Genomic DNA, 25,468 nt, shown 5'->3' with positions numbered 1-25,468 from the left:
GCCCTCACCCTCCCTCCCCTCCCCAGGGGCATCCCGCAGGCTCCAAGGGTGCGAGAGCTCCAGGAGCTGGGACACAGCCACCACTCTGCCCCCAGCCTGAGTGTTCTGGGGGTGGTGGTGACCCAAGGGCAGGACCCAGCACTTGGCCTTGCTGACCCTCACATTGTTGGCCTCAGCCCATGGGTCGAGCCTGTCCAGATCCCTCTGCAGAGCTCCCTGCCCTCCAACAGGTCCACATCCTACCCAAGTTCGTGTCATTTGTGAATTCACTGAGGGTGCCCCTGATCCCCTCATCCTGAACATCCTGGATTACAAGGGTCTCATTCTGCCCCCCATGCCCACCCGCCCCCAGCAGGATCAACCAGCTGGCCCTTCCCAAACTTCCACAATTTATTGGACAATGGTCAAGGGAACTGTACATCTGTAAAAAAAAATGAGCTTGGTGTGTGGCACTACGTGCCTCAAGTGCTCGAGGCAGTTTTCCTCCGCTTCAGCCGCGCGCGCCAGTCCTCGGGCAGCGCCTCGAAGTTGGCATTCCTCTCTGCCATGCCACTGTGGGATAGAGCGGGGTGTCAGCACTGCAGGGCCCTGCTGCAGATCCCCCCCCTTCACAGGGCACAAGGTGCTGGCCCCCAGGGCCCATACCTCATCAGCTGCTGCTGCTTCCACTCCTCAATGCGCCGCTGGGCTGTGGTCTCCCGGTCCTCCTCGCTGGAGCTGGAGTTCTCCTCCTCATCCAGCTCTCGCTGGATACTCTGCCACTTCTTCACCAGCGACGGCATCTTCGTCTTGCCCTTCTTGCCCTGTGCCACAAGCGCAGCCACGGTGAGCGCGGCTGGAGAGGGAGGAGAGGGGGAATGGCGCCGGCAAGGGCCCACCCGACCCGCCTACCTTGTCCTTGCGCCCCTTCCTCGGCTTCTCCTTGTCTGGCGGCGGCGGGGCCTTGGGGGTGGGCGGCGGGGGCGTCTGTGGGGGCGGCGGGGGTGGCGGCTGCTCGGCGGCGGGCAGGGCCCCCCGTGCCGGGGCGGGCTGCGCGGCGGCCGCAGTGCCCAGGCTGACGGGCGCGGCGCACTCCGAGTATCCCATCACGGAAGGCGCGGCTGGAGCCGTCACACCCAGGTAGCCAGACTGCAGCCCCAGCGCCGTGGGCTGGGGGCCGGCGTGGCCTGGGGCCATGCGGAGGTTGGGGCGGCCCTGGATGTCGCTCTGGAGGCGCTGGCGGGGCCGCAGGGAGGCCAAGGGCACAGCTGATGGCTGGTACTTGCTGGTGGCCATCAGGGGCTGGCTGTAGATGACGGGGCAGCTGCCGATGGTGGCCGTGCGCTGCATCAGCCCAGGGCTCATCTCCACGGCTTTCCTCTTCTGCGGCTTGGTCGACAGCAGTGGGGCTGGGCTTGGATCGACGGTGCCCTGGAAGAAGGCACTGAGGTGAATGCTGAGCCAGGAACACCATTACACACCCCCTTCCCAGATTCCCACCCTCTGGAATGAGCAGAGCCCTGGCTTGGCAGCTCACCTGGCTGCTGCTGGCAGCAGGGCGCACCAGAGACTTCAAGGGAGCATCCTCCTCTGTTCCTGGGGCAGGGGGCTCCTCACCCCCCTCATCTTCCATCTCCACTTCCTGGATCTCCCCATCTTCTCCAGGTGGTGGGGGTGGTGGCGGGGGCGGTGGTGGCGAGTCTGGGGGAGGCGGAGGCGGCGGAGGCATTTCCAAAGGCAAGGGAGGTTGGAGGACCGGGACAGAGGACTGAAGCAGAGTCCAAAATGGAGTGAGCGGCATGAGAGACGTAGCAGGAACTTGGCCTGAGAAGGATTCTTTACAAAGGGAGCCTAAAGAACACATTGACATGGGCTTGAACACTCGGGCTCTGGGCCACGCCGCCAGCTCCTGCTCACACTCTCGCTCGGGACACTGGGACAGCTAGGACGGTGAAGGCACTGCCATTGGTGACTGCTCTGCCCCAACACACCCCCCCCTTTGGGGCCAGGACCCCCCAACAACCTCCCGGTCCCACCACAGCCGTACCTGCGGGGCGCTCGGCGGGCTCCTCGGCGCGCTCTCCTTTGTCTTTGGGAGGGGGCTTAGGAGGACCGTCGGGTTTTCTGTCGGCGCTTTGCTGTCCCTCCTCTTCGTCCTCCCCGTCGGGGAACTCCCATTGAGACTCTCCCGAGCGTTCGTTAACATAGAAATAGCGTCTATGCTCCCTAGATCACAAGAAAGAGAAGGAGGCTTCAGCTTCCCTTCTCCGCCCCGGACACTCCAGGCGGGCCTGCCCACGACAGCGGTGCGCTCTCGCAGGGGAGACCCTCGTGCAGCGGGGCTGCCGCTCTCCCAAACGCGACAAACAACTTTGAGGACAGAGGCAGGAGAGGCCCGAGCCGACTCGCTCAAAGCTATTTGCCATGGCTGGCTGCGGGACGTCGCCCTGAGCCCCCCGCCCCAAGGGAGGGGAGGGCCGGGAACGCCGGCGACGTCTCGCTAAGCATCGGGACTTTCAGCACGGCCTTGGCTGAAAGTCGCCCTCCGAGAAGAGGCACCGGGGAACAGCCCAATGGAGGGAAGAGGCTGCCCCCCTACCCCGTGGTGCGCGGAGGTTTTTTATGATACTCTTGGTGTCAAACACACAGTGAATGCTAGAGAGAGGGAGCGGATCTGGGAGCTGAAAAACAAAAGAGCAAAGATTTCAAACAAAGGAAAATTAATCAAGAAAGCCAAATAGACAAAGAAATGTTTGGGTCTGACCTGCTGGCAGAAGACAGAAATCTTGTTCTTCATTCCGTCGGTGAGTTGAAGTTTGTCCTTTGGCAGAGCTGTTGGTCAGAAGAGTTGATCCAGAGATCCTGAAAAGTTCACAGAGCTCTCGCATGCGCGACCCCCCAGGCCCGCCCTCCACAGCGCTTGACACTCGCGAGAGGGACAACCAGCTCTGTCCGTCAGGGAATCGGCTCCGTCGCAAAGCACTGGGCACTCCGTTTGGATCTTTCCGTTTGGTGGCCGGCCCAAACTCTGCGAGTGCCGGATGTTTCTCTGCCTGCCCAGCACTAACAGAAGCCGCTCTCAGTTCTGCCAGAGGGACGGCGCCAGCGTCGTCGGGTGGTTGATGGTCACAAATCATGTCTGAGATGTCAGAGATGAAAGGTGAGAAAGGAGGAGAGCGCGTACCTGTCCCAGTGGCAGGACCAGCCTTTAGGGGTGGCGTTTATTTCGTATTGTTTAAGCTGTTCGGCTGCGTCTTGGAGTTTGCGTTTGAGGTAGTTTCCATTGAGAGCACCTTCTCGCCAGTCTGCAATGCGGGTCTAGAGGGCAAGAACCGGGGGAAGCCGGTGAGGTGGGCTGGGAACGGCCACAGGGGGGACGGGACTCGAGGATCGGGAGGCTCCCTTCCGACACGGGACACCGGGGGCCAGGAGGGGGACACCCCGCCTGGGCATGAAGCCATGCTCTCCCCCCGCCGAGGAAGGGAGGGCCCTGCGCGGCGAAGAGCCACGAGGAGCCACGAGGTTCACGCAGCACCGGCGCTCGGACGGCGGATTGGATCCAATCCGCTCCGGAACACGAGGCCGGAGCGGGGGGCGAAGGCTCGGTTACCTCTGTCTGCAACAGCAACATGTGGAAGTTGGAGATAGATTGTCTGTTGATGCCCAGGAACTCCAATTTACTAGTCAGAGTATTTGCCAGCTCTCCGATCTGAAACTGCCAGGAGAAAGGGCAGAGTCAAGAGCCGCCCGCCAGGAGCGGCACCGGGCGGCTGCGGCCCCACGGCTCCCAGGAAACACCGCTCGGGAACACCGGCAGCCCCTCAGCCCGGCGGGACTGGGACGTGCCGCCCTGGCCCTGTGCGCCTGTCACCCCCCCTGTTACATCCTGCACCCCAGGGACAGGGCAGTGTAGGGAGGCCGGGTGACACCTCCTCCACAGACCGTGCCCGACTCCGTGCGGAAGGACAGCAGGGGCTCGGGTTGCTCTGGTACTCTGGAGTTACAGCAGAGCCATCGCCACGGCAGAAAGCGTAAAATCTTAATTGTTTCCCAAATAAATGGGCCTGGATGACATTCCAGGCTCTGTAAATCGTTGCTTTCCAGAAGAACTAGCTGGAAAGCACCAGAAAGGGACAACAGCAGCTATGTCAAAACTCAGGTCAGCCCACGGTGACCACAGCTACTCAACCCCAGTGTCCTATGGGAGTGAAACCTCCCATCTGGGGACATGGGGATCCCTGGGTCCATCTCCCTGACTGGGGGCACTGCATGGAAGCAGCCACGAGCCAGAAAGGAATGAGAAGCAGGAACAGGGATGCCTGCAAGGGGCATTGCCACTGCTTTAAGGAGGGCTCTAAAAATGTCTGGTTTTAGCTTCATTCCTCAGAAAAGGCTTAGGAATGTCCAAAATGCCAGCAAGGCAGCATCTGTCCCCAGAGAGGGGCCAGGCCAGACAGACAAGCCCTAGAGAAGCCCGAGGCTGGGATGTGAATTCCCACGTTAACATGGCTCCAGAGAAGCCAGGGAAGATCTCAGAGCAGAGAGTGACTTGGCAGCAGCGGCCCTGGCACAGCTCCTGTAACCAGAGAGGTTATCCCGACCCGATGAGCAAACGGTACCGGTTACCCGGGGAGCCGGCATTCCTCCGACAGCTCTAAGGGAATCCTGCATGGAAAAGCACCACGGGGTCTGTCACCACACCCGCCGGGACCGGGAGGACAGGGGACAGCACAGAGGACCAGCAAGCCCCGCCCTGCCACAGGCTTTTGTTATTTTAATTTAAAATAACGATTAAAAAATCAGGTCTTACGCGGATGCTGCACTGAGGGAGACTCAGTTTTGTGCTCCGAACATCACATTGTTAAACCTTTGAAGAGTTTTTTTATGGGAGAAATGTGGAATTTTTCACAAGGACAGCACCAAAGCCCTTCCCTTTCGCACCAGTAAAATGATTAAGGGGTGTGAAATGAGGTCAGGGATGGGCAACTCTCGCTGCAGGTTCCACCCAGGCTCCACCACGAGCTGATGATTCCCCATCTGCCACAGTGAGGTGACAACATTTCCCAACGCCACTCCGGAGCCAAATTTTATGCTGCAGGAGATCTCAGGGTAACGAACGACAAGGGAATCATCCAAAGGACAATCAGGAAAGTTCTCCCCTACTGCTCTGCCATGCTCTCCCAGAGCCCAGAGCTCTGCTATGGATCAGGGAATCGATGTGCTGCAGCCAAAGGAGCAAACCAAGGCTCGGGAAAGAAAATATCAGCAGGATGCTGCAGAAATCCCCAGGGCCTCCCTGGTTTGCCTCTACAAGTAATGCCGGGCGAAGGGCAGAGCGGTACCGTCAGCCTCCAGAAACGGAGAGTACGGACGAGGAGTCTTCAGCCTGGAAACGGGACGACTGACCGGGCCAGAGACTGGAATATCGTTATTGGTGAAAACAAAGTCAAGATCAAAGTGGTTGTTCTCCGCCACGACAACGCCCAGGGCTCAGTCTTTGCCCCCCCGCACCCTCCTTTTATCCAAGTTTTTGCTGCTGGATCCTGCTGGAGACAGGATTTTGTCCCAGTGCTGCACAGCCCTTCCTTCACAAGCTGCTCCCATGGCCACGCCAGGATCTGAGCTTTAAGAGCTCCACCTGGGCCAAAGCCAGAGCCCAAAGCTCTGGTGTTCCCAGGGAGGAGGCGGCTGGGGCAGCCAGCGTGTCCCTTGTCCCTGCTGAATGCTGAGGACCCATCACATCCCTCACCTCACCGACACGCACCTCTGCTTATCCGTACCTTTAGGTCCTGCTCCTCCTCTTCCATTTTTGGAGCCCCTTGGGATTTTGCTTTTTCCTGGGGCTCCTCAGATTCTGCCTCTTTGTCTGAGCTCTGATCAGCTGCTTCCACGCTCGGGGCTGCAGGAGAAGGAAGGACAGGTCAGCCTTTGTCCCACCACCACCCCAGCAGTGCTGGCACCCAGCTGGACACCCTGCCCAGAGCCAAAGCCAACGTGGGAAAGGGCAGGGAAAGAGCTGGGACCTCTTTTCCACGAGAGCCAGTGAAAAGAGCCTGAAATTAAAAAGGAGAGATGATCACTGCTCTGTGTTTTGGTGGTAGGGCCCTTCCAGAAGGATAACACAGGCAGGATTGGAGCTGCTACAGCACAAAGCAGGAAGGAAGAATGGCCTGGAATACAAAGCATCTCAAAATCTATCAGTTTAATAACCAGTCAATAAAAGGTACGGGGTATTAAATAAGTTAATTATCAAAGACTGAAGAGCTCCCCCAAAGTTGTCAAGACCAGAGGGTTTTGCCTGTGGATGACTAATTCACTGTCCAAGTGACAAATTCCAGGGAGAGAAGTTTGTGACAGAATCCCAAAGCCCCCACGGGAAAGAAACCCCAATTCCCAGTGTGTGTGTCCTGGTGCTGCATGGCAGGACAATTCCCTAAATCACCCTCCTGCAGCAAGGTGCTCAATTTAAACCGGTTGTTTTGGAGTGACAGTTTCCTGTTCCTCAAGTTAAGAAGGGGGAAATGGGTGCTGCTGGGAACAGTCGGCTTCAGGGATGCTTGGAAAGCCCTCTGGTAAAACCACTCCTTGGAGCCACTATGGAAAAATGACATCACTGACTTAGTGCCAGAGTTGTCACTCAGCTCACGCCGCTGCCTGAAGCAGAGACACCTTAGGGAATGGGGCAGGCACCAACACAGCCTGCTCCAGGCACTTTTTTACCAGTTTTTCCTTGGAAAAGCAGTTTCATTCAGCTTTCTGTGCTGCAGGTAGTTAGCCTGCAGCCTCATGCTGGGAAGGGACTGGTACATCTGGAGAAAAGAAGGCCCAAGGGGGATCTTCTCCTTCCCCACATCTCCCTGACAGGACGGGGGAGCCAGGTGGGGATCGGGCTCTGCTCCCAGGGAACAAGTGACAGGACAAGAGGAAATGGCCTCAAGCCGTGCCAGAGGAGCTTTAAGTTGGGTTTTAGGGAAAATTTCTCCATGGAAAGGGCTGTCCAGCCCTGGCACAGCTGCTCAGGGCAGCAGTGGAGTCCCCCACCCTGGAAGCATTTAAAAGCCACATGGATGTGGCTCTTGGGGACATGGTCAGTGATGGCCTTGGCAGCCTTGAGGGAACAACTGGACTCCATGATCTCAGAGGGCTTTTCCAACCTTAACAATTCCATAATTCTACAGTCTAGGAGTCCTGGGGCTGCTGGGCACAGGGTGTTCTTTTAAATGCTGCAGCTGGTGCATTTTGGGAATCAAAATGGAGGATCTGACAGGAACATGAGGAGTGGTTGTGGGCAACTGATATGTCCACACACACCTGGAATGGATCTGGGACTACCTTGCCACAAGGGTTGGAGTTACATTCCCCACACACAGAGTGTGGAGCCCAAGTGGCTCTGGGGAAACCTCAGCTGTCTGGAATTTGGCCACTGTTACCAGGCAGCTCAGAAACTGAACTTTGAAAGAGGTAGGCAACAGTTCCCAGCGTGCCACAGGCTGGATTTGTGCTGTTGAGAGGAAGTCAAAGGCAGTGGGATGTGAGGCAGCTGTTATCCATGTCCCTTCTCCCAGCAAACCACTGATCGTGGGTACTCTCCTGTTTATATGATTAACAAGGATAAAGGAGAGAATGTGGCAGAGAACAGCTTGTCCTGGTGAGGCAGGGCTGTGACACTGGTGACAGCCACCCCTCGGCCTTGTCCCCACACGTACCTCACGGCCCTTCCCGGCTCTGCTCCGCAGGTCTTCGGGGAAGGGAGACCCCCCGCTCCTCCCTCCGAAGGGAGCCTTTCCAATTACCTGCTTCTCCCACTTCTGGGCTCTCCCTGCCCGTTTTGCTGGAGCCTCGGCTGGCAGACTCGGGGCTGGCAGCTCCCCCCAGCAGTTTCCATTTCCCTCTCTTGGAGGCCAGCCTGCGGGATGTGTCCTGCGAGGCCGACTGGCTCCTGTCGGACCGCGGGCTGGAGCCCGAGACGCTGCCATCGCCTTCCTCCAAGGCACGCAGCTCTGCCTGCCAGGACAGGACATCCCAGGTTATTCCCAGTAATGCCATGGTTGCTGCCTACGCAGTCTCATTTCCGGGACAAACATCCCCCCCTTACCTTCTTCCTTTCCAGCACCATCTCCAGCTCGAGCGTGTCCTGCTCCTCCTCTTCCTCCTCGGCGCTCTCCCCCGACTGCACCACACTGCACAGATCCTCCTGCCCTGTGTCTTCCAGGGGGTCCCTGCTGGGCTCCGGCTCTTCGGGGGCAGCCGGTGTCTCTTCCGCTTTCGCCTCCTCTTCCGGAGGCGGCTCAACCTCCTCCTTGCAGATCACCTTCCTCCTCCAGCGCTCCTCTTCCTCCTTCACCACGTCGGGCAGGAGTGGGGCCAGGAGGGCCGCGGCCACGCCCTTCCTCTCCTCCTCGCTGTTGGAGAGGGCCTGCACGCCTTCATTCACTTCCTGTGGGATGAGCTCTGCCTGAGCCCTCCGTCCCTGCCTGCTGGGGCCCCTCCTGGGGCTGTGGATGGAGAGGAGCGACCCACCCACTTTCAAGGAAGCCCAAGGAGGTGCCTACAGGCCCTGGGGCAACCAGAACCCGCCTGACTGACCTTCTTCACCTCCCGCTTGCCGAGGCTGGTCCCACGGCCGGCGTTGCCCAGGGTCCCTTTCTCCTGCGGGAACGGCTCCGTGGCTGCCACAAAGCTGCCGTTGGCACCTGCCATGGTGCTGCTGAGAGAGAGCAGAGGGAATGAAGGGTGGGATTGGGACAACACCCCATAGAGCAACGTCCCAGGGGTCTCACCCACCTGTGCTGGTAGTGCTGCAGGCCCTGGACCTGCGTCGCCAGGTACTGCGGCAGCTCCCAGGTCACCTCGTTGCTCTGGGTGTTCCAGTAGTAGTAGCAGCCGGTGTTCTCATCCCACACTTCCTGCCAGTCGCCCATCTCCAGCTCTCCCACTGCCGGGGGGGACAAAGACAGCCCGTCACGCCCTTCCCCTGGTGACACCTGCCTGTCCCTGCTCCCTGTGGGGATGGGAAGGGCTCTCACCTCCAGCCAGCGAGCACTGGGTGTCATACTGCCACTCTGGGGCCGGTGCCGTGCCCGCGCCGTTGGCTGTGCCCACAGATGGGCCTGTGCCTGAGTCCTTTGGCTCTGGGCGGGGAGGTGTAGGGGGGGGCACAGAGGAGGAAGAGGAGGAGGGGGTAGCAGTGGGCTCTGCGGGCTGCGGAGGGGCCGTGATGGCATCGATCTCCTGTAAAAACAACATCCCACCGTGAGCTTCGAACACCAAGCCGAATCAAAGCACTTACTAGAAGGAGACAACGTGTTGGATCATGGAACTCCCCTCCTCCTGCCACTCCTCCCGCCCTAAAAAGCCCCCCTGGCCCTCCCTGGAGTGGCACTCACCGCCAGGAAGTTGGCCAGGGTGCTGTCGATGTCGGTGGAATTGCTGCCGTTGGCATCCATGGAACGGGTCGGCTTTTCCAGGTTCTCGCCCTCCTCATCGTCACTGTCGGCATAGGCTCCCAGCAGACACAGACCTCCTGGAGAAGGGAGGAGTGAATCCTCAGGGAGATCCTTCCTGCTGCCACAGGGTATTGGATCCGACCCCACACCCTCCGCTCCGGTGGTCCCACTGTCAGCCCAGGGGGAACAGCCCCCATGGAAGCAGCAGGGTTGGCTTCTGGGGACGGGCAACCCCTTCCCGTGAGCATTCCGGGGATAAACACCACCCTGCCCTCTCCTAAACAGCCACAGGGGTATATGCTGACTGCCAAAACTGTGAGAGACCAACCCCCGAACACAGAGGGGGCAGGAAATACCCCCCACGGGGAAAAGAACTCGGCAGGAGAAGGGGAAAAATCAAATCCCCACCCCGGAAAAAAAGATTCTGGGGCGGGGAGTCGGAATCCCAGAAAACCTGAAACCCTCCATTTTTTAGCGTTATACATAATTTTTATAATTATAAAACGTTTTTATCAGTGAGGGCCGCTCCGCTCCCAAATCCAGGGGTTCTCTTCCCTGTTATTTTTTGCAGGGGGAGTTAGTGGGGGGGGTTAATCCCACGTCTCCCCCTCCGGCGCTCGCTCACCTGTGGCTTTGACGGCGGCGGGCGCGGGGGGCGGCGGGTTGGGCGGGTTCCGTGGGGGCTCCGCCACCGCTTCGGGCTCATCTGCGGGGAAAAAGTGTCAGTTCTGGGGGGCTCTGGGGACGGATGGGGGGAGGTGGAGCGCGGGAAGGGCGGCGCGGGAGCCCCCGGGTTCGCGCCCGCGCTAGGCCGCGCTAGGCCGCGCCGCGGCCAACAAAGCGCGCCCGCCTCCACCGCCAGCGCCCGCCTCACCTGGCTCGGAGCCCGAGTCCCCCCCGTCGCCTGCGGGCCCCGCGGCCTCGTCGCGGCGCGGCGCGGGCGGTGAGAGCTGCAGGATGGGCCGGCGGCCGGGCGCGGCCCGCGGCTTCTTCCCCATGGCGGCGGCGGCGCCTCGGGCTGCGGCCGCGCCGGTGACGTCAAAGGGAGGGGCGGGGCGGCGGGGACACGCCCCCTGGGCGGAGACAGCGGGGCGGGACCGGCGGTGTCCCGGACTATGGGATGGGGATGGGGGGGAATAGCGTCCCTTCCCGCCCGTGGAGAGGGGTGGGAATAGCGTCCCTTCCCGCCCGTGGAGAGGGGTGGGAATAGCGTCCCTTCCCGCCCGTGGAGAGGGGTGGGAATAGCGTCCCTTCCCGCCCGTGGAGAGGGGTGGGAATAGCGCCCCTGCCCGCCCGTGGAGAGGGGTGGGAATAGCGCCCCCGCCCGCCCGTGGATAGAGGTGGGAATAGCGCCCCTGCCCGCCCGTGGATAGGGGTGGGAATAGCGCCCCTGCCCGCCCGTGGATAGGGGTGGGAATAGTGCCCCTTCCCGCCCGTGGAATAGGGGTGGGAATAGTGCCCCTTCCCGCCCGTGGAGAGGGGTGGGAATAGTGCCCCTGCCCGCCCGTGGATAGGGGTGGGAATAGGGCCCCTTCCCGCCCGTGGAGAGGGGTGGGAATAGTGCCCCTTCCCGCCCGTGGAATGGGAATAGGGGTGGGATTGGTGCCCCTTCCTGCCCTATAGAAGTGGGAGGGATGAGGGTTTAACGCCCCCTCCTGACCTATAGCCCCCTCCTGCCCTATAAAACAGGGCTGTCCTTGCATTTATAGCCCCCTCCTGCCCTAGAGCACAGGGCTGCCCTTCAATGTACAGCTCAATCCCTTGACCCTGTAGCCCCATCCTATCCCATAGCCCTCTCCTGCCCTATAGCACAGCCTGCCCTTGAGTCTATAGCCCTGTGCTGCCCTCCAGGGCTGTGGCTCCATCCTATCCTACAGCATAATCCTATAGCTTTTCCAGGGGGCTACAGCCCCTTCTTACCCTATATCCCCTTCCCTTGAGCTATATCCATTGGGGATAGAGCTCCCTCTCTCCTGGGCCCTACAGCTCCATCCTGCCCTATATCCCAGCCCTAGAGTGAGGGCTGTAGGGGGGGGCCTGGAGAGAGGAGCCTCACAGCCCCCCCTTTTCCCACCCCACTCCAAGGCACACCTGGAATAACGCTTCCATTTTATTAAAGTTCATCCAAAAACATACCAATAAATAAAAGAAGTTCCCAAAAGTTCCACGTCCGGAGCAGGCAGAGAGCGAGTGGGTGTCGTGCCAGTGACCCCCCAGCCCTGCTCATCACCCATTGCCCCCCAGGGGGACAAGTCAGGGGACACGCTGAAGGGACAACCCACCTCCCCAAACCCGATCCTTCTGGAAAAACGATGAGTACATCCAGCACCACGGGCTGGGACGGTGACGCTCCTGGGGGACGTCACCTGGACTAGGGCTGGCAGTACAGGCGCTCCACGGTGGCCGTGCTGACCTTCTGCTGGTAGTCCTCCATCCTGTCATTCAGCTTCTCGTAGAGCTGGGAGAGGCAGGAGTCGTGAGGAATCCCACCGCATCCCAACCCCATCCCAGTGCCCCTCCCTCAGGAGTCTGGGGACTCTGCACCTACCACGACGCTGTTCTCGTTGGCGGAGCTCTCCCGCAGCGCCTGCAGCAGCTGGTCAATGGCAGTGTAGGGAAGCCACATCGTGGGGGACGTTGGGGACAGCGGCACCTGGAAGGGACAGGAGCCCTCGCGTCGTGTCCCCAAGGAACATCCCCCGCCACATCCCGCCTGCGGGTGAGCTCACCTCGATCCCGAAATACTGGTGCCCTTTGCCCAGTACAGCATCCACGTACTCCAGGACTAAATCCACAGCCTCCTCCAGCAGGTCGTAGTTCAGGTAGAGGCGCAGCAGCTCGGCAGCATCCACCTCCTGCAGAAAAAAAAAGGGAAACTCAGCCAGGGAGTGTGACCGGGAGCTGGGACCACGTTGGGAGGAACCTGCTCCAAGCCTCGGTCCCAGGAACAGGGCACCCAGCTCCAGGGCCTGGAACTGGGAGCAGGGAGGTGGGGTGGAGCTGGCAGGTGTCCATCGGAGCGAGAGTGATCTGGCAGCTCTAGGACAAATGGGATTTTGGGACAGCTGGCTCCCCATTCTCACCTTGTAGCTGTTAATGAGCCAGTTGGGCAGAGGGATCCCGTGTGCCAGGAGCTTGTTGATGACGCAGCGATGGTACAGGCTGTTCTGGGATGGGTAACGCTCCAAGTAGGATGAGAGCAGCCTCCAGGCTTCATCCGTGGCACTGCAAGGAAACGATTCCCCTTGGAACACACGCCAGCAGCTCCTGCCACTGTCTGGGAGGCCACGGTGCGCTCCCAGGTGACATGGGGACAGCATGGAAACACAGCTCTCCCCATATCCCAGTCACGCAGTTCTGCTTTGAGGGGTTTTTAAGGACCCTCAACACTCCGGATTCCCAAAAGGTTCCTGTCTCCAGACCCTCCTCCTCCCCCAAACTGTGGACATGGACCTACCTGGACTCCTTGGTGGTGACCAGGGCCGAGAGCTGGTTTGCTGCCAGCCAGTCCCAGGCCTTGGCCTGCGCCTCTTCCCCTCCCAGCTGGAGTTTGATGCACCTGCATGAAAACCAAAAACCACAGAAAGGTGGGTCCCTCCAGAACCCAGCCCTTTCCCACTGCCATCAAAGCCACCCCTCGCAGGACTATTCCCAAGGAACAGCCAGGAATCAGCTGGATTGGCAGGAAAACAATGTTCTTAGAGCAAGTTCCACCCCGAAACCACTGTGTCCCTCCGGCCCCACATCCCCCGAGGTGGGAGAACACCTGGACACGCACTTGAAGGTGAGGCCCTCAAAGATGGGCGTCAAGGGCAGCTTGAAGGTTTGGCACAAGGTGATGGCAGAGTCGAAGAGTCCGGCCCGGACCAGGAGAGACACCGTTTCCTCAGGTGTGGAGCTGCCTGAACGGAAGGAGGACCAGGTAAAGCCTCTCCCAGTGACACCCCAGTGCTTTACTGGGGCCTCACCCCGTGTTACTCATCGAAAGTTGCAGCAGCACCGCGCTAACAGCCTCAAACACCCCGCAGCAGTACTTCTTAATCCATGGCTGGAGGCTTTCCTGGCCTCCAGAACATCCCCTGAGCCCGGGAGCCATCCCCTGGAGGGACTGCACAGAGCAGCAGTGAGTCACAGAGCTGGCCCTGATCCATCATCACCTGGAGAGGGACTGCAGAGGGACACAGGCAGCAACATACGGCCTATAGGCAAATGCTGCTGCTGTTTAGAACCATGGAATTATGTGGAAAAGACCAAGATCATCAAGGCTAGGGAGGGGACAGCCTCGTCACAGCTCTGTATCCAAGCAAACAAGGCACCAGCTCAGCTCTGCCAGCGCAGAAACTGCAGCATTCGGCTCCCTGCGTCTCCACTCTGCCCTCAAAGCAGCTGTTCCCTCCTTTCCCTGCAATCCCTTGCTGGGAAGTCACCTCCTCCTGACATTTAAAGGGGAAAGAAAGTTACACATTGTGTAACTTGTATCAGAGACACTAAAAGGCCCAGGGTGGGAGAGTTGCACCTTCGCGCTGTCCAAAAAGGAACAACTTTGATGAGCTAACACTGTTCCATAAAGCAGGACTGTCCAGGAAAATCATTTACTCTTCAGTTAAAAAGGTTGGACTCAATGATCTTGGAGGTCTTTTCCAACCTTAATCATTCTATGCTTCCATGATTTCCAGCAAGATAAAAAACCCTGCCTTTTCGTCCCAACTCAGCAGCTCATCCCACCCTCCCTGCAGACCACCAGAGCTTGGAAAAGCCAAAAAAACGGCAGAAAGCATAAAACTGGTTCTCCTGATGTGCCTCTCTGACAACGGTGGATGGATTTCACGGGAGGGATGGGAATTGGGTGGTCCCTGCCAGCTCCTGGGTTTGTCCCTGGGGCAGGACAAAGAGGCTGAAATCCCTCTCACCTGCCAGAGCCGCTGCCGACGCGTCGTGTTCCACCAGGGTCAGCCGGATCCGGGCCAGCAAACATTCCCGCTCCAAATCCTCCAGCTCCAGGATCTCGATCTGGCGAGTGGCTGGAACAGACGGATACCGGGCTCTCAGCATTCCAAAAAGGGCTCTCTGGGCACTGTGCAGAATGTCGTGGAATCATGGAATCGTTTGGGTTGGAAGAGAGCTTAAAGCTCATCCAGTTCCATGGGCAGAGACACCTTCCACTAGCCCAGTTTGCTCCAAACCCTGTCCAACTTGGCCCTGAACACTTCCAGGCATGGGGCAGCCAGAGCTTCTCTGGGCAACCTGTGCTAGGGCCTCACCATTCTCACAGGGAACAATTTCTTCCCAATATCCCATCTAACCCTGCCCTCTGGCAGTGGGAAGCCATTGCCCCTTGTTCTGTCTCTTCAGGCCCTTTTCCAAAGGGCTCCAGCCCTCTTGGAGCCCTTTTAGGCATTGGAAGGGGCTCTAAGTTCTCCCTGGAGCCTCCATGCCCTCGTAAAACCACCTCCACACCCCTCTCCCACCCTAAGAGGAGCTGTGCCCCAAAAAGCACCACAGGAATGATCAGGATTTGCTGCCCTTTCCCTGGTCCCTTGACTGTGCTCTCTCTCCTTGATACTATCCTCCTGTTCCTCCTCCTCCAGATGTTATCTAATATTTAGGAACAGCTGCTGCTTTGCCTGCCAGGCACACGCCACAAAAAAAAAAACAAAAACACAAAAAAAACCCAAAAAAACCTCTTCAGAAAGAGCTGGTTTAAAAATACCTGACCTTAAATTTTCCCACCGGAAGGCTGAGGATAACCTGATCCCACATCCTGGGCCGTGGCACACACAGGCAGAGCTTATTCCTGACAGGATTTCCAAGGGCACAGTCTTGAACAATCAGAAAATGCCTCAAAAAGGTGGGTGGGTTTTTTTTTTTCCTGATTACAAATTATTTCCACTGAAAAAAAAAGCACTGTCAAGGCATCAAGCTGCTGAGAGCGTGCACAGGAGCTCCTTGGGGAATAGCTGTATTCCTTGGGGAAACAGCTGTATTCCTTGGGGAAACAGCTGTATTCCTTGGGGAACAGTGGCAGTGTGTTGCAAATGGGACACTGGGAGAGTCAGTAACCTTAAAATCCCCCCCCATTATTGATCCTGTGGAGGTGAGAGCTGCCCTGAGCCATCTCCCAGCTCACATGGGAGCAGCAGAGAGGCTGTGGAAACTCCAGAGGCACAGGAAGGACCAGGTCTGGGCACTTACTGGGAACAGCCATGCACTCCCCGTCGTGGCTCCTCTTCGGGGACGCTCCTGGGCGCTCGTACTTGCAGGAAAAAGCAGAAGGAGGGTTTATAGCCACCTGGTTTCCAAAGGATTAATCACTTTGACAGGATAAATCCCAACAGGAGCCTTGATTTGGATCAGGGAATCTGTGCAGCCCCTTGGGAGCTCAGGTTACCTTATCTCTGGGGCTCTCAGGAACACCAGGATCGGGTGACCAGGCTGCAGCCACCATCTCCCTGAATCCTGACTGGGATTTGAAACTCAATCCCTATCGCACTAACTCTCCTTTGAACTGGTATTCCAAGCTGTTCACACTACCCTTTAACAAAAGGTGATATATTCCTATACATCCATTTCCAAAAGTTATCCTGCTTCTACCCTGCTCCAGAAAGGGGAATGACACAAGGGTCATAGATAGGGGTGATGAGCAGGGCCAGACAGTTGGCCAAGAGCAGAGGACTAAGAAGCCCGACGCCTCTGTTGGCACTGGAAAGGGTTTTGGAAGCTCCTCTGCAGGAAGCTCAGTATTCCTACCACAGCTCCAGAGGCTGGCTGCACTATCCAGGCGTATTCCGGGCGGATCAGCCGCAGGCAGTTAATAGCAGCCAGGAAACAATTCCCCTGTTTCTGGAGCCCTCGGAGCGTCCGCACCTCCCTGCCCAGGCGCATGCCGTACTCAAACATCACCGTTCCAGCTGGAAACAAGGAAAAACACGTCAGCCAAGAGCCTGGCGAGGCCACACAGCTGGCAGGGCCAGGGGCAGGGGTATCCCGGGTGGGTGGGCAGGGACAACGTGCCATCCCAGGCTTTACCTTTCCGGTAGTTGTGTCGGTAGACGTGGAAGGCGTAGAGCAGCTCGTAGTAGTTGTGAGTCATCAGATCCACTGCCCGAGCATGGGATTCGATGATCCCGACGACCTGCAGCACACAAACAGGCGTCCCTGGCTGCACAATCCCTTCCCTTTAAAGGCAGTGCCCCCAGCCCCACGATCCCGGCGCAGGATTACCTCGTTGTGCAGGTTCACGTAAGGGAATTCCACCAGGTCCTGGAGCTGGGATCGCTCGCAGAGAACCACCACTAGCTGGCGCAGGCAGTCCAGCTGCCTGCGGAGGGAAGCACAGCCCTTTGGAGCAGCAGGAATAAACCCAGGAGCAGGAACACAACCAGCTCCAGGATGCAGGATTTAAGCCACAAACAACCACTTTGTGACAAGCTCCTCCTTCGGGATGAGCTCTGTGGGATTCTTTCTGGCTTAGGACCAGGTTATCCCTTTAGATTTCTCCAGTGCTGGAAACAGAGATCCTCTGAAAAGGTCTTCTCAGGAGGGCAGTCTCCCTCCCTCAATCAATTAAAAAGCATTCCTATTTCTCCTCCTTTATTCCAGCACTTTTCTCTGCTAGGATGAAACCTCGTCTACTCAGTTAACTTCCCAAGCTGAAAACTCAACTCCAAATCTTTTCTTTATTAAATTGACTTGGCTCCTAAAACTTTTAAACACACAATGTTGCAAACAATCCTTCAGCCTCTGCCCAGACTTTTTTCCTCCCATTTTCCTCCTTTGAGACAGTCCCCATCCCAGGTGTCCTTAAAATGACCATCCAAAAATTAACTCTGCCTTTTTAAACCCACCTTTACACATTAACTCTTTAACACAGCGGCCATGTCCTATCCTATAGTGTCATTTTCCTCTCAGTTTCACGGAAAAATGGGTCCATGTGCCTCAAATAAAGGCATGAACTGTCACCTACCTGCCTGGATCGGGGTTTTGTGTTAAGGCTACATATGCTTCACTGTTGTGTCCCAAATCCAAGTGATGCTTGAAGATGCAGGTCCTCAAAGTAGCCTGAAAACAGCACAAACCAGTTATAAGACCAGCAGGAAATTCCAGTGGAAGAGGTTCCCAAAGTTAACACCTTGCTGGAAAAGAGTGACTGTGTACCTGGCTCCTCCAGTCATCTGCTGATTCCATGATGGCCAGGGTGGCCAACTGGATCACCAGCTCTGGCAAACCCACCATGTCCAACAAGCGAAGGACCTGGAGGAGAAAACACTTGAGTAAAGGATTTTTTGGGTTGTTTTTCAGGAGCTGCTCCTGGCTCAAAAGATTTCGCCAATGTTCTAGGGAATTAGACTGAGAAAAGGGAAGATTTGGGAAAATCACGGGGATCTGGATGAAACCCCAGCACAACAGGTCCAGGTTATGGCTTGCCTGGAGGATTCACCTCTGCACTTGGGGAATTTTTGAAGCATTTTAACATTAATGATTAGTTTTCTGGATCCTAAATCCAGGGATTCCCTCAGCGGGAGCCCAGCTCTGAGCTCGCAGCCCGCCTGACCCGTGGCATTATGCAAGAAGAAAGATCCTTATCTCAATTTAAACATACTAATTTTAATCTGCCTCAAAGCTTAATAACCTTCCCCTTAGGCAGCGTCTTGCATCGAGTCTGGACATGTTTGGCTTCTGCTTCCAGCAGCTGGGATCTCATCCTGCCCTTTTCTGCTGGATAACAAAGTCCTTGGCTATTAGGAAACTAATAGGTGGAAAGCACCTAGATTTCACATTCTTACCTTGTCATCACCCCCAAAAGAAAGTAAACAGAGGTTTCACCTCCCAAAAATTAAGTTTTCTGAGGTTCAAGTCACTTCCCTCCCCAGCCAGGGATTGAGCAGGAATTCTCTGTCCCTTGTGGATGGACTTGGTGCCAGTTTCCCTGCTCAGGACTGTACCTTGTTGTAGTACTGCAGGCGTGGCGTGGAGACCACCTCACCCTCCTCGGGCTGGATCAGCCTGTCCAGGAACTCCTCCCTTCCCACCTCTGAGGCAGCTTGGCAGAAGCAATCCAAAGCCTGGAAGCAGACCTGGAATCAGCTCCCTGTCCTCCTCAAGTGACTGATCCAGCTGCTGTACAGGTGAAGGGGACAGTGTGGCCTCTCCCAAGCTCATGAGATCTTCCCCAAAAGCAGATTCCATCACTCTGCTCCAATCCCATCCTTTCCCAAAGGAGGTAGAGCATGGGAAGGATGTTCTCTGTGCACCTCCTCCCTTACAAGGGAAAAGGTCCCAGACCTCAGAGCACGAGAAGGAGATGTGGGAGGGTCTTACCTTGTGCCCCTCACCCATGACCAGGTAGCACCTGCCCATCATGAAGCAGCAGGAGCCCATGTTCACATGGCACCACGGCTGCAGCAGGCGGATGTATTCCTACGGGAGAGAAGGAATGGGAGTTTGGATTCAGGTCAGTGCTCGCTCATGATCTGCAGGCACCCAGTACCAGCTGTTTTTTGGAGGCCCCGTTAGCTGCTGTGCTCAGACAAATCCTGCTTTTCCAGCACAAGGGCTGGTTTTCCCAGCCCCGAAAGTCCCTTGGTTGGACTGATCACAGAATCCTGGAACGGTTTGGGTTGGAAGGGACCATCCAGTACCACCCCCCTGCCATGGGCAGGGACTCCTTCCACTAGCCCAGGTTGCTCCAAGCCCCATCCAATCTGGCCTTGGACACTTTCAGGGATGGGGCAGCCACAGCTTCTCTGGGCAACCTGTGCCAGGGCCTCACCACCCTCACAGCCAGGAATTACTTCCCAATATCCAATCTGTATCTCCCCCTTGTCCTGTCTCTCCAGGCCCTTGTCCAAAGCCCCTCTCCAGCTCTCTCGAAGCCCCTTTAGGCACTGGAAGGGGCTCTAAGGTCTCCCTGGAGCCTTCTCTTCTCCAGGCTGAACATTCCCAGCTGTCCCAGCGTATCCCCAGAGCAGAGCTGCTCCAGCCCTGAGATGGAGAGACATCCCCACTGTGCTCCTGGGAAATAACCTGCTTTGAACAGCCCCAATGTCTGTACAGAGCACCTGACAAACAGCTTCCAACATCCCTGAAAATCAGACAGGATTCCTTCTACATTCCGGTGCAGGGAATTGCAGAGGAAACGTGGACAGAGCACAGAGGGGAAGGCAAAGGCAGAGGAACAACAGGCAGGTGTTAGAAGAGGTGCAAGAGGGGACCAGCAGCCAAGAGAGCACGTGGATTCCAGCATGTGGGACAGGGGTGGGATGGAACGTCAACGGCACACCAAGGACACGATGGCACCAATGGGACCCAGCCTGGCCCTGTGCCAGCAGAGCAGCCTCATCATCCATGGAGCAGTAGCTGTGTCCTGCTGGCAGGGCTGTGGGACTCGGCAGGAGAAACCAGGATTTGGAAGTCAAGTCACCTCTGCAGGTGCACAAACCCCCAGCACCTCTCCCCTCACCTTCCCCGGCCACAGGGCCACTCAAAGCCACGTGGCAATGCATCCAGAGCCCGGATTAGCAGCTTCAAGGGATAAATCCTGCTCCAGGCTTGCCTAACAGCTTGTCACACACAGTTTGGCCTGTGTCCCACACCACTGCTTGGTCACCAGACCTTCCCCGTGCTCGCCAGCTCCTTGCAGGGAGCTTCCTGCATCCCCACGATTTGGGTCACCGTGCTCCCAGCAAAGCTGCTGTTATCTCCCCGGGGTCAAGGCACTTAATCCAAGTTTCCGTGACCGACTGGGATCAGGGAGCGGAACAGAAGGAGGAGGAGGAGCTGGCTCCTGCTGAGATAAAAGCCTGGAGGAGACACCAGCGAGGCGAAAGCAACACGAGGAGATTCAAAGCGTGTGCATGTGCCAGGAGGGAGAAGGATGCTGCTCCAATCTTGGCATTTCCTGGCTCAAAAGCTCGGAAGAATTGAAATTCGTCTCTCATTCTTCTTGGCAGCAACACAAAAGGAAGCAAGTCAGCCCCCAGGTGTGAGGGGCTGGGAGGATAAAAGGTTCTGCTGAAAAACAAGCCTTTATGAACAGCCTGCCTGGCTCTGGTGCCTCCAGGAATGCCCAGACAGGGATGAAGCCCATCACGTGGAGCTGCAGACAAGGAATTATGCTGGTCAGAACTAGAGCAGAAGCAGCTCCAGTTGCCAAGAGCACAGGGAGAGAGGTGGAGAACCAGTGGTCTGAAATACAGCAGTCTGAGACACCTGGAAATCAGGAGTTCGCTGTCCCTGCTAGTGAAATGTCGGGAGCAGCTAGGGGTGGAATGATGGTGGGTGTTTATTGCACTGATATTTACTAAGACATTAGTAAATATCGGTGCTGGGTTGAAGAAATCCTTCTGAACCCTGGTCCCATGGGCAAAGGTGCCACAGGAAAGGCTGTGAGCACACTAGCAGCCAACAAGCTCTTGTTCTCCTGGGATATTTAAACAGGCTCTGCAAAGGTGTTGCTGGAGCGTCATGTGGTCGGACAAGCCCCAGGAGACTGAACTCCTCCATGAAAAGGGAACAGAATAACCCTGAGTATCTGGATGCACTTGAAAATAGATGAAAGAGGAAATGCAGAAGATGATTCCCCTAAAGCAGGGGAGTGGAATGAGATGAGCTTTAAGGTCTCTTCCAACCCAAACTATTCTGGGATTCCATGACCTTAAATCATTCCCCAACAAACACTCTGTGGTACTGTCTGAGCTTACAGAGCAGTGACTAGAGGTGAAGGTTTTAAACTAAAAGAGGGGATATTTAGATTGAACAATGGGAAGAAATTGTTCCCTGTGAGGGTGGTGAGGCCCTGGCACAGGTTGCCCAGAGAAGCTCCGGCTGCCCCATCCCTGGAAGTGTCCAAGGCCATGTGGGACGGGGCTTGGAGCAACCTGGGCTAGTGGGAGGTGTCCCTGCCCATGGCAGGGGGTGGGACTGGATGGGCTTTAAGGTCCCTTCCAACCCAAACCATTCCAGGATTCCATGACCAGGGGAAAGCAGAACTCCAGCTCCTGGAAAGATGATGTTTTGGAGAGTTTTCCAGCACCTGTGAGAGGGGACAGCACAAAGGACTCACCTGCAGCTGGGTGTACTGACAGCTCCCCATCAGGCACTCCGGGAAGAGGAAGCTGGGGTTGCTGGGCCATCTGAGCAGAGGTTAAGGAATACAGGAGAACCCAACCTGGAGAGCTTGGAGAAGTAGTCTGGAAGCCAACATATCCCTCAAGCTCTGTTTGTGGGGGGAAAGGAGAGAAGACTAAGCTGCTCTTTACACAAGTCATTGTTCTGTAATAAGATTTATCCATATTAGAACAAAATCATTAGTACATCTAATCCCCAACTCCCCGAATCCTGTTACCCTTCCAAATCTCCCAGCACTCCGCCCCGCCAAGTCAAGTTGTGAGAGCTCAGGGGCTTAAAGTCAAAAACTCAAATCCTTTATCGAGCACCTAAAACGGGATGAATTCCGTGAAATCTTAAAATACCCACAAATCCCATTAATGCCAGCAACCTCACTCCTTCAGGAGGCTTGTCTTGGAAATCTGGGGGTGGAAAACTGATTTTGGGATGGGAGGAGGCTCGGTGGCAGCGGATTCACAGCCAAGGATACAGGAGAGGCAGAAAATCCGCCACTATTGAGGTGATGAGGTGGGGCCAGTTCAAACTTGTCTCAGCCAAAGAGGTGTTTGGTTGCAGGAAGAGTCGGGATATGATGTGTTTTCTGGCCACTTCCTGAAAGAAGAGCTCCACGATGGTTTGAGGGCCGGATACTGAAAGCACAAATGAAAGGAACAGTGAGGAGAGGGCCCGCAGCAGAGATCCCAGGCCTTCCACCCTGTGCTGTGCTCATCAGCCCTAACGGCACAGATTAAGTCAGGGCAAACCAAAAGCACGTTCCACACTCCGGCTTGTTGGTTTTGGATTTCTCCTGCCGTCTGGTTAAGTCAGAGGGAGCAGCAGGAGATCAAAGAGCCCCGTTCCGCAGTGTTTATTAACCACAGCTCAATTAAAACACACAGAAAAGGGGCTGTGCTCCCTCTCCAGTTGTTATTCCCAGCCCAGCTGCAGCTTTCCAGCACGACAGGGCTGAGGGAGCGCTGAGTTGGCTGCTCAAATGCCTCCCTCCTCATTCCAGCACCCCAGAAATCCCCCCTTACTGACTGTTCCCAACGCCTCTCCCAGAGCTGCCACCTCCTTCCCTACGTTCCACATATTCTTCCCAAAGAACAGTGGCCAAACAGGACTTTCCTCACGAGCCAGCCAAGAAATAACCCACAACACTGGTACACACAAAGGATGTTTTCAACTTCCCTGACATTTCCAGCTGCCTCCTGCAGTCAGACTCTCCATCAGGGAGAGCTCGGACCCTGAAGATCACAGATGTCAGAAAGTGGAGGAAGCTCTTCCCCGGCTCACACGTGGCAGTGCTGCCTGTTTGTCCCAGATTTTCCCAGCTCCCTCTGAAGTATCTCAGCCTCCAAGCGCTGACTAGTCACAGCAGGCTCTTACCTGTGTGTTTCCTCCCCATCCCTGCTCGCCTCCTCCCTCTGGAACCACTTCAAGGCCCACATCCCCCTAATTAGGCTGCCTTATATTCTCCCCCGAAAAAACTAACCCAAAATTTACATCTTTGCAGCAAAACTTTAAAGATAAGGAACAAATATCAGCTGCAGTGTTTTGGGGGGGGTATTTCCACATTTTTGAGCATGTTTTGGGCAAGTATTTCTACATTTTCACGCCACCCTGAGCTGCTGCTCCCAGTTGCTCTGAGATAAAGGCTGGAGAGCAGGACAGGTTGGATGGAGCTCTGAGCAACCTGGGTTACTGGAAGGTGTCCCTACCCATGGCAGGGGGTGGAACTGGATGAGCTTTAAGGTCCTTCCAACCCAAACCATTCCAGGATTCCGTGACAGACCTGGTCTGACCACTACAGTCACTGTACAGTGCATGAGAGGTGAGTTTGCCTGAAGCTGCTGGGGTTAGAATGAATAATTTTCGCTGAGTGAGGCATTCCCACCGTCCTCAGGCAGAACCAAGGCTCCAAGGGCCTTTGTTGTTGGTTGTTTGTTTTCTTTCTTTTTTTTTTTTTTGGACAGCCTGATAAACATCCCCACTTAAAATCAGGGTCATTCAACCACACATTCCATTAGCTCCCTGCATAAAGCACTTCCCTCAGGTGGCAGAGACAGGTCTAAATAACAGAAAGGGAGAGCTGATGATCCGTGGACACCTCACCCAGCTTGTGTGGTGTCAGAGCCGTGGTGTCTGCTAACTCCAACACGGAGAGATGCTGCAGATTAGATTCCCTGGGGAAGAAAGGAGCCATCAGTGAAGAGACAACAAAACGCCTCCCGCTTTAATTGTGCTCATTGTTCAACTCCCACGAGCACAGAACAGCGAGGCCTTGCAGGGCAGATTTAGCACAAGGCAAAGAGTCAGCTCAGAACGTGGAAGGAAAAAAAAAAAAAAAACCAAACCAAAAAACCCTCCCCAGCGCTCCGGGAGCAATACTCCCACAGCAACCACCAGCTTTCCATACCAGGAAGGGCATTTCAGGTGGATTTAGGAGGAATCAAAGGCAGAGCAGGTGGAGACTTACAGCGTGTCCACAGGGACGTCGGAGGCCAGGCACTGGCTGGCCCAGCGGATCAGGAAGTAGGAGAGCAGCAGGGGAGAGGTGCGGTGCAGCAGGTCCTGCTGGGACTGGAAGAGCTGTCCCCCTCCCAAAACCATCTGCAGGAAAGCACAGAGCCTGGCTTCACACTCAGAGCAACTGGTGAGGTTCTGTGTCGGGCTCAGCCCGTCCCTCCTGCGAACACCAGGGTGGTCAAGAGCTCAGCAGGGAACTCAGCCCACCTAGGAGACCAGCAGGACTCTTGCCCCATCCCCGGAAAAGTTCAAGGCCAGGATGGATGGGGCCTGCCCAATTCACGGGGTTGGAACTAGATGGTCTTTAAGGCCCATTCCAACACAAAGCATTCCAGGATTCTTACCCCTGAGAGTGCTTTGCTGCACCTCAGGGTCTCCACAACCACCAAGAGCAGGAGTCACAGGAGAAATAACAATCCAAGCTTCTGAAGGACACAGGTGCATCAAGGTGGGAAAGCAGCAGGTCACGTGCCTCATGGTGTGGGAGAGCCCAGCTACAGAGGGCACCTTCCAAAGCACCTTTAAGCGCTACTAGGACAACCTCACCCAGGAAAAAGGGATTTATTTTCAATCAGGAAACTCCTGCAGTAATGTTACTAAGTAAATAATATTGTTTAAACAAGGCTGTCCTTGTCTGGGGACTTGTTCCAAACCTCTGTGTTCGTCCAAACCAGCAGCACTGTCCTTCACGTGGCCTCGGGCCTGACAGGACAGACCCAAACCAGTCCACCCCACCACTCCAACACAGCTGCCATTGAGGGGGCTGTTTGTTCTGGCTGTAGCAGCTTCCAAGGGCCTGAAACTGCGACCTTGGGGTGTGCTGCCAGAGAATGGAGCTGCCAGCGGTGGTGGGAGAGGGATGGGGATATCTGGGAGAGCTGTATGTGTGCTGATTCAGACAGAAGGCTGGAATCCATGCCCTCCTCCCACAAATAAAGCTTTGCTTCCTGGATGCTGAGCACGAAACAAAAGGAATTAAGCTGCTTTACTTAGGGAGACAAAAGCAGCTGGAGGAGAGAGGAGGACTCGCCCAAGCCTCGGGCTATTCCAACAGCCTTGTGGGAACAGCCGGATCTCAGCCTGGCACCAGCAGAACCCCGGATTCCCAAGTTTGGGGAGCGTGGCAGCAGCTCCGAGGGCCGTACTCACAGGGTCTCCGAGGCGCAGCAGGAGCTGCTGGAGGATGAGCAGGTCCCTGCAGATGAGGAAGCGGATGCTGGAGATCTTGGCCACCCCCCCGCACACCACGTGGGCCGCGGTGCCGCTGCCGAACAGCTGGGACAGGTTCATCCGCAGCGCCAGGTGCGGAGCTGCCAGGGAAAACCACCCGGGTCAGGGCAGGAACCGGACAGGCAAGAACAACCCCCAGGGTAAAGGGCCCTTCCCGGCGTTTCCCAGAAGCTGGGGAA

At 56.5% G+C, this 25,468-nt stretch overlaps 2 protein-coding genes across 4 annotated transcripts in view; both read right to left on the bottom strand.

Moving 5' to 3' along the window:
* Positions 1–368: 368 nt before the first annotated feature.
* FNBP4 (formin binding protein 4) lies at positions 369–10,423 on the bottom strand. Of its 2 annotated transcripts, none has more exons than XM_032690857.1 (16): positions 10,300–10,423; positions 10,051–10,131; positions 9,366–9,502; positions 9,006–9,210; positions 8,764–8,914; positions 8,566–8,686; positions 8,075–8,416; positions 7,773–7,983; positions 5,760–5,878; positions 3,590–3,694; positions 3,164–3,297; positions 2,027–2,205; positions 1,517–1,830; positions 892–1,410; positions 646–803; positions 369–552 (listed from the first exon to the last, which is right to left on the bottom strand). In XM_032690857.1, exons 1-16 carry the CDS (start codon positions 10,421–10,423, stop codon positions 462–464), a joined length of 2,991 nt encoding a protein of 996 aa, XP_032546748.1. In that variant the 3' UTR covers positions 369–461. The 2 variants fall into 2 exon arrangements, with proteins under 2 accessions (XP_032546748.1, XP_032546749.1); XM_032690858.1 differs by having other exon boundaries at positions 8,566–8,683.
* The window catches only part of NUP160 (nucleoporin 160), a 33,222-nt gene continuing 11,432 nt past the window's right edge, over positions 3,679–25,468 (bottom strand). The window contains exons 16-36 of one of the 2 annotated variants that reach the window (XM_032690837.1): positions 25,209–25,369; positions 24,010–24,143; positions 23,646–23,716; positions 22,021–22,180; positions 21,487–21,556; positions 18,744–18,842; positions 18,368–18,487; positions 17,580–17,675; positions 17,389–17,483; positions 16,647–16,743; positions 16,452–16,557; positions 16,173–16,333; positions 15,618–15,678; positions 14,336–14,446; positions 13,204–13,327; positions 12,883–12,984; positions 12,509–12,650; positions 12,155–12,280; positions 11,974–12,078; positions 11,792–11,883; positions 3,679–3,688 (exon numbers count right to left, since the gene is read on the bottom strand). In XM_032690837.1, coding sequence (XP_032546728.1) covers positions 11,797–11,883; positions 11,974–12,078; positions 12,155–12,280; positions 12,509–12,650; positions 12,883–12,984; positions 13,204–13,327; positions 14,336–14,446; positions 15,618–15,678; positions 16,173–16,333; positions 16,452–16,557; positions 16,647–16,743; positions 17,389–17,483; positions 17,580–17,675; positions 18,368–18,487; positions 18,744–18,842; positions 21,487–21,556; positions 22,021–22,180; positions 23,646–23,716; positions 24,010–24,143; positions 25,209–25,369 — 2,228 coding nt within the window. In that variant the 3' untranslated portion in view covers positions 3,679–3,688; positions 11,792–11,796. Of the gene's footprint in view, positions 3,689–11,522; positions 11,884–11,973; positions 12,079–12,154; positions 12,281–12,508; positions 12,651–12,882; positions 12,985–13,203; positions 13,328–14,335; positions 14,447–15,617; positions 15,679–16,172; positions 16,334–16,451; positions 16,558–16,646; positions 16,744–17,388; positions 17,484–17,579; positions 17,676–18,367; positions 18,488–18,743; positions 18,843–21,486; positions 21,557–22,020; positions 22,181–23,645; positions 23,717–24,009; positions 24,144–25,208; positions 25,370–25,468 lie in introns of those variants that run through there. The other variant, XM_032690836.1, reaches the window with a different exon arrangement.

The sequence above is a fragment of the Chiroxiphia lanceolata genome, chromosome 6 (genome assembly GCF_009829145.1).
Source record: "Chiroxiphia lanceolata isolate bChiLan1 chromosome 6, bChiLan1.pri, whole genome shotgun sequence".
In the NCBI taxonomy this organism is placed as follows: domain Eukaryota; kingdom Metazoa; phylum Chordata; class Aves; order Passeriformes; family Pipridae; genus Chiroxiphia; species Chiroxiphia lanceolata.
The sequence above is the reverse complement of the archived record's forward strand: the minus strand, read 5'-3'. Positions and strand labels throughout refer to the sequence as shown.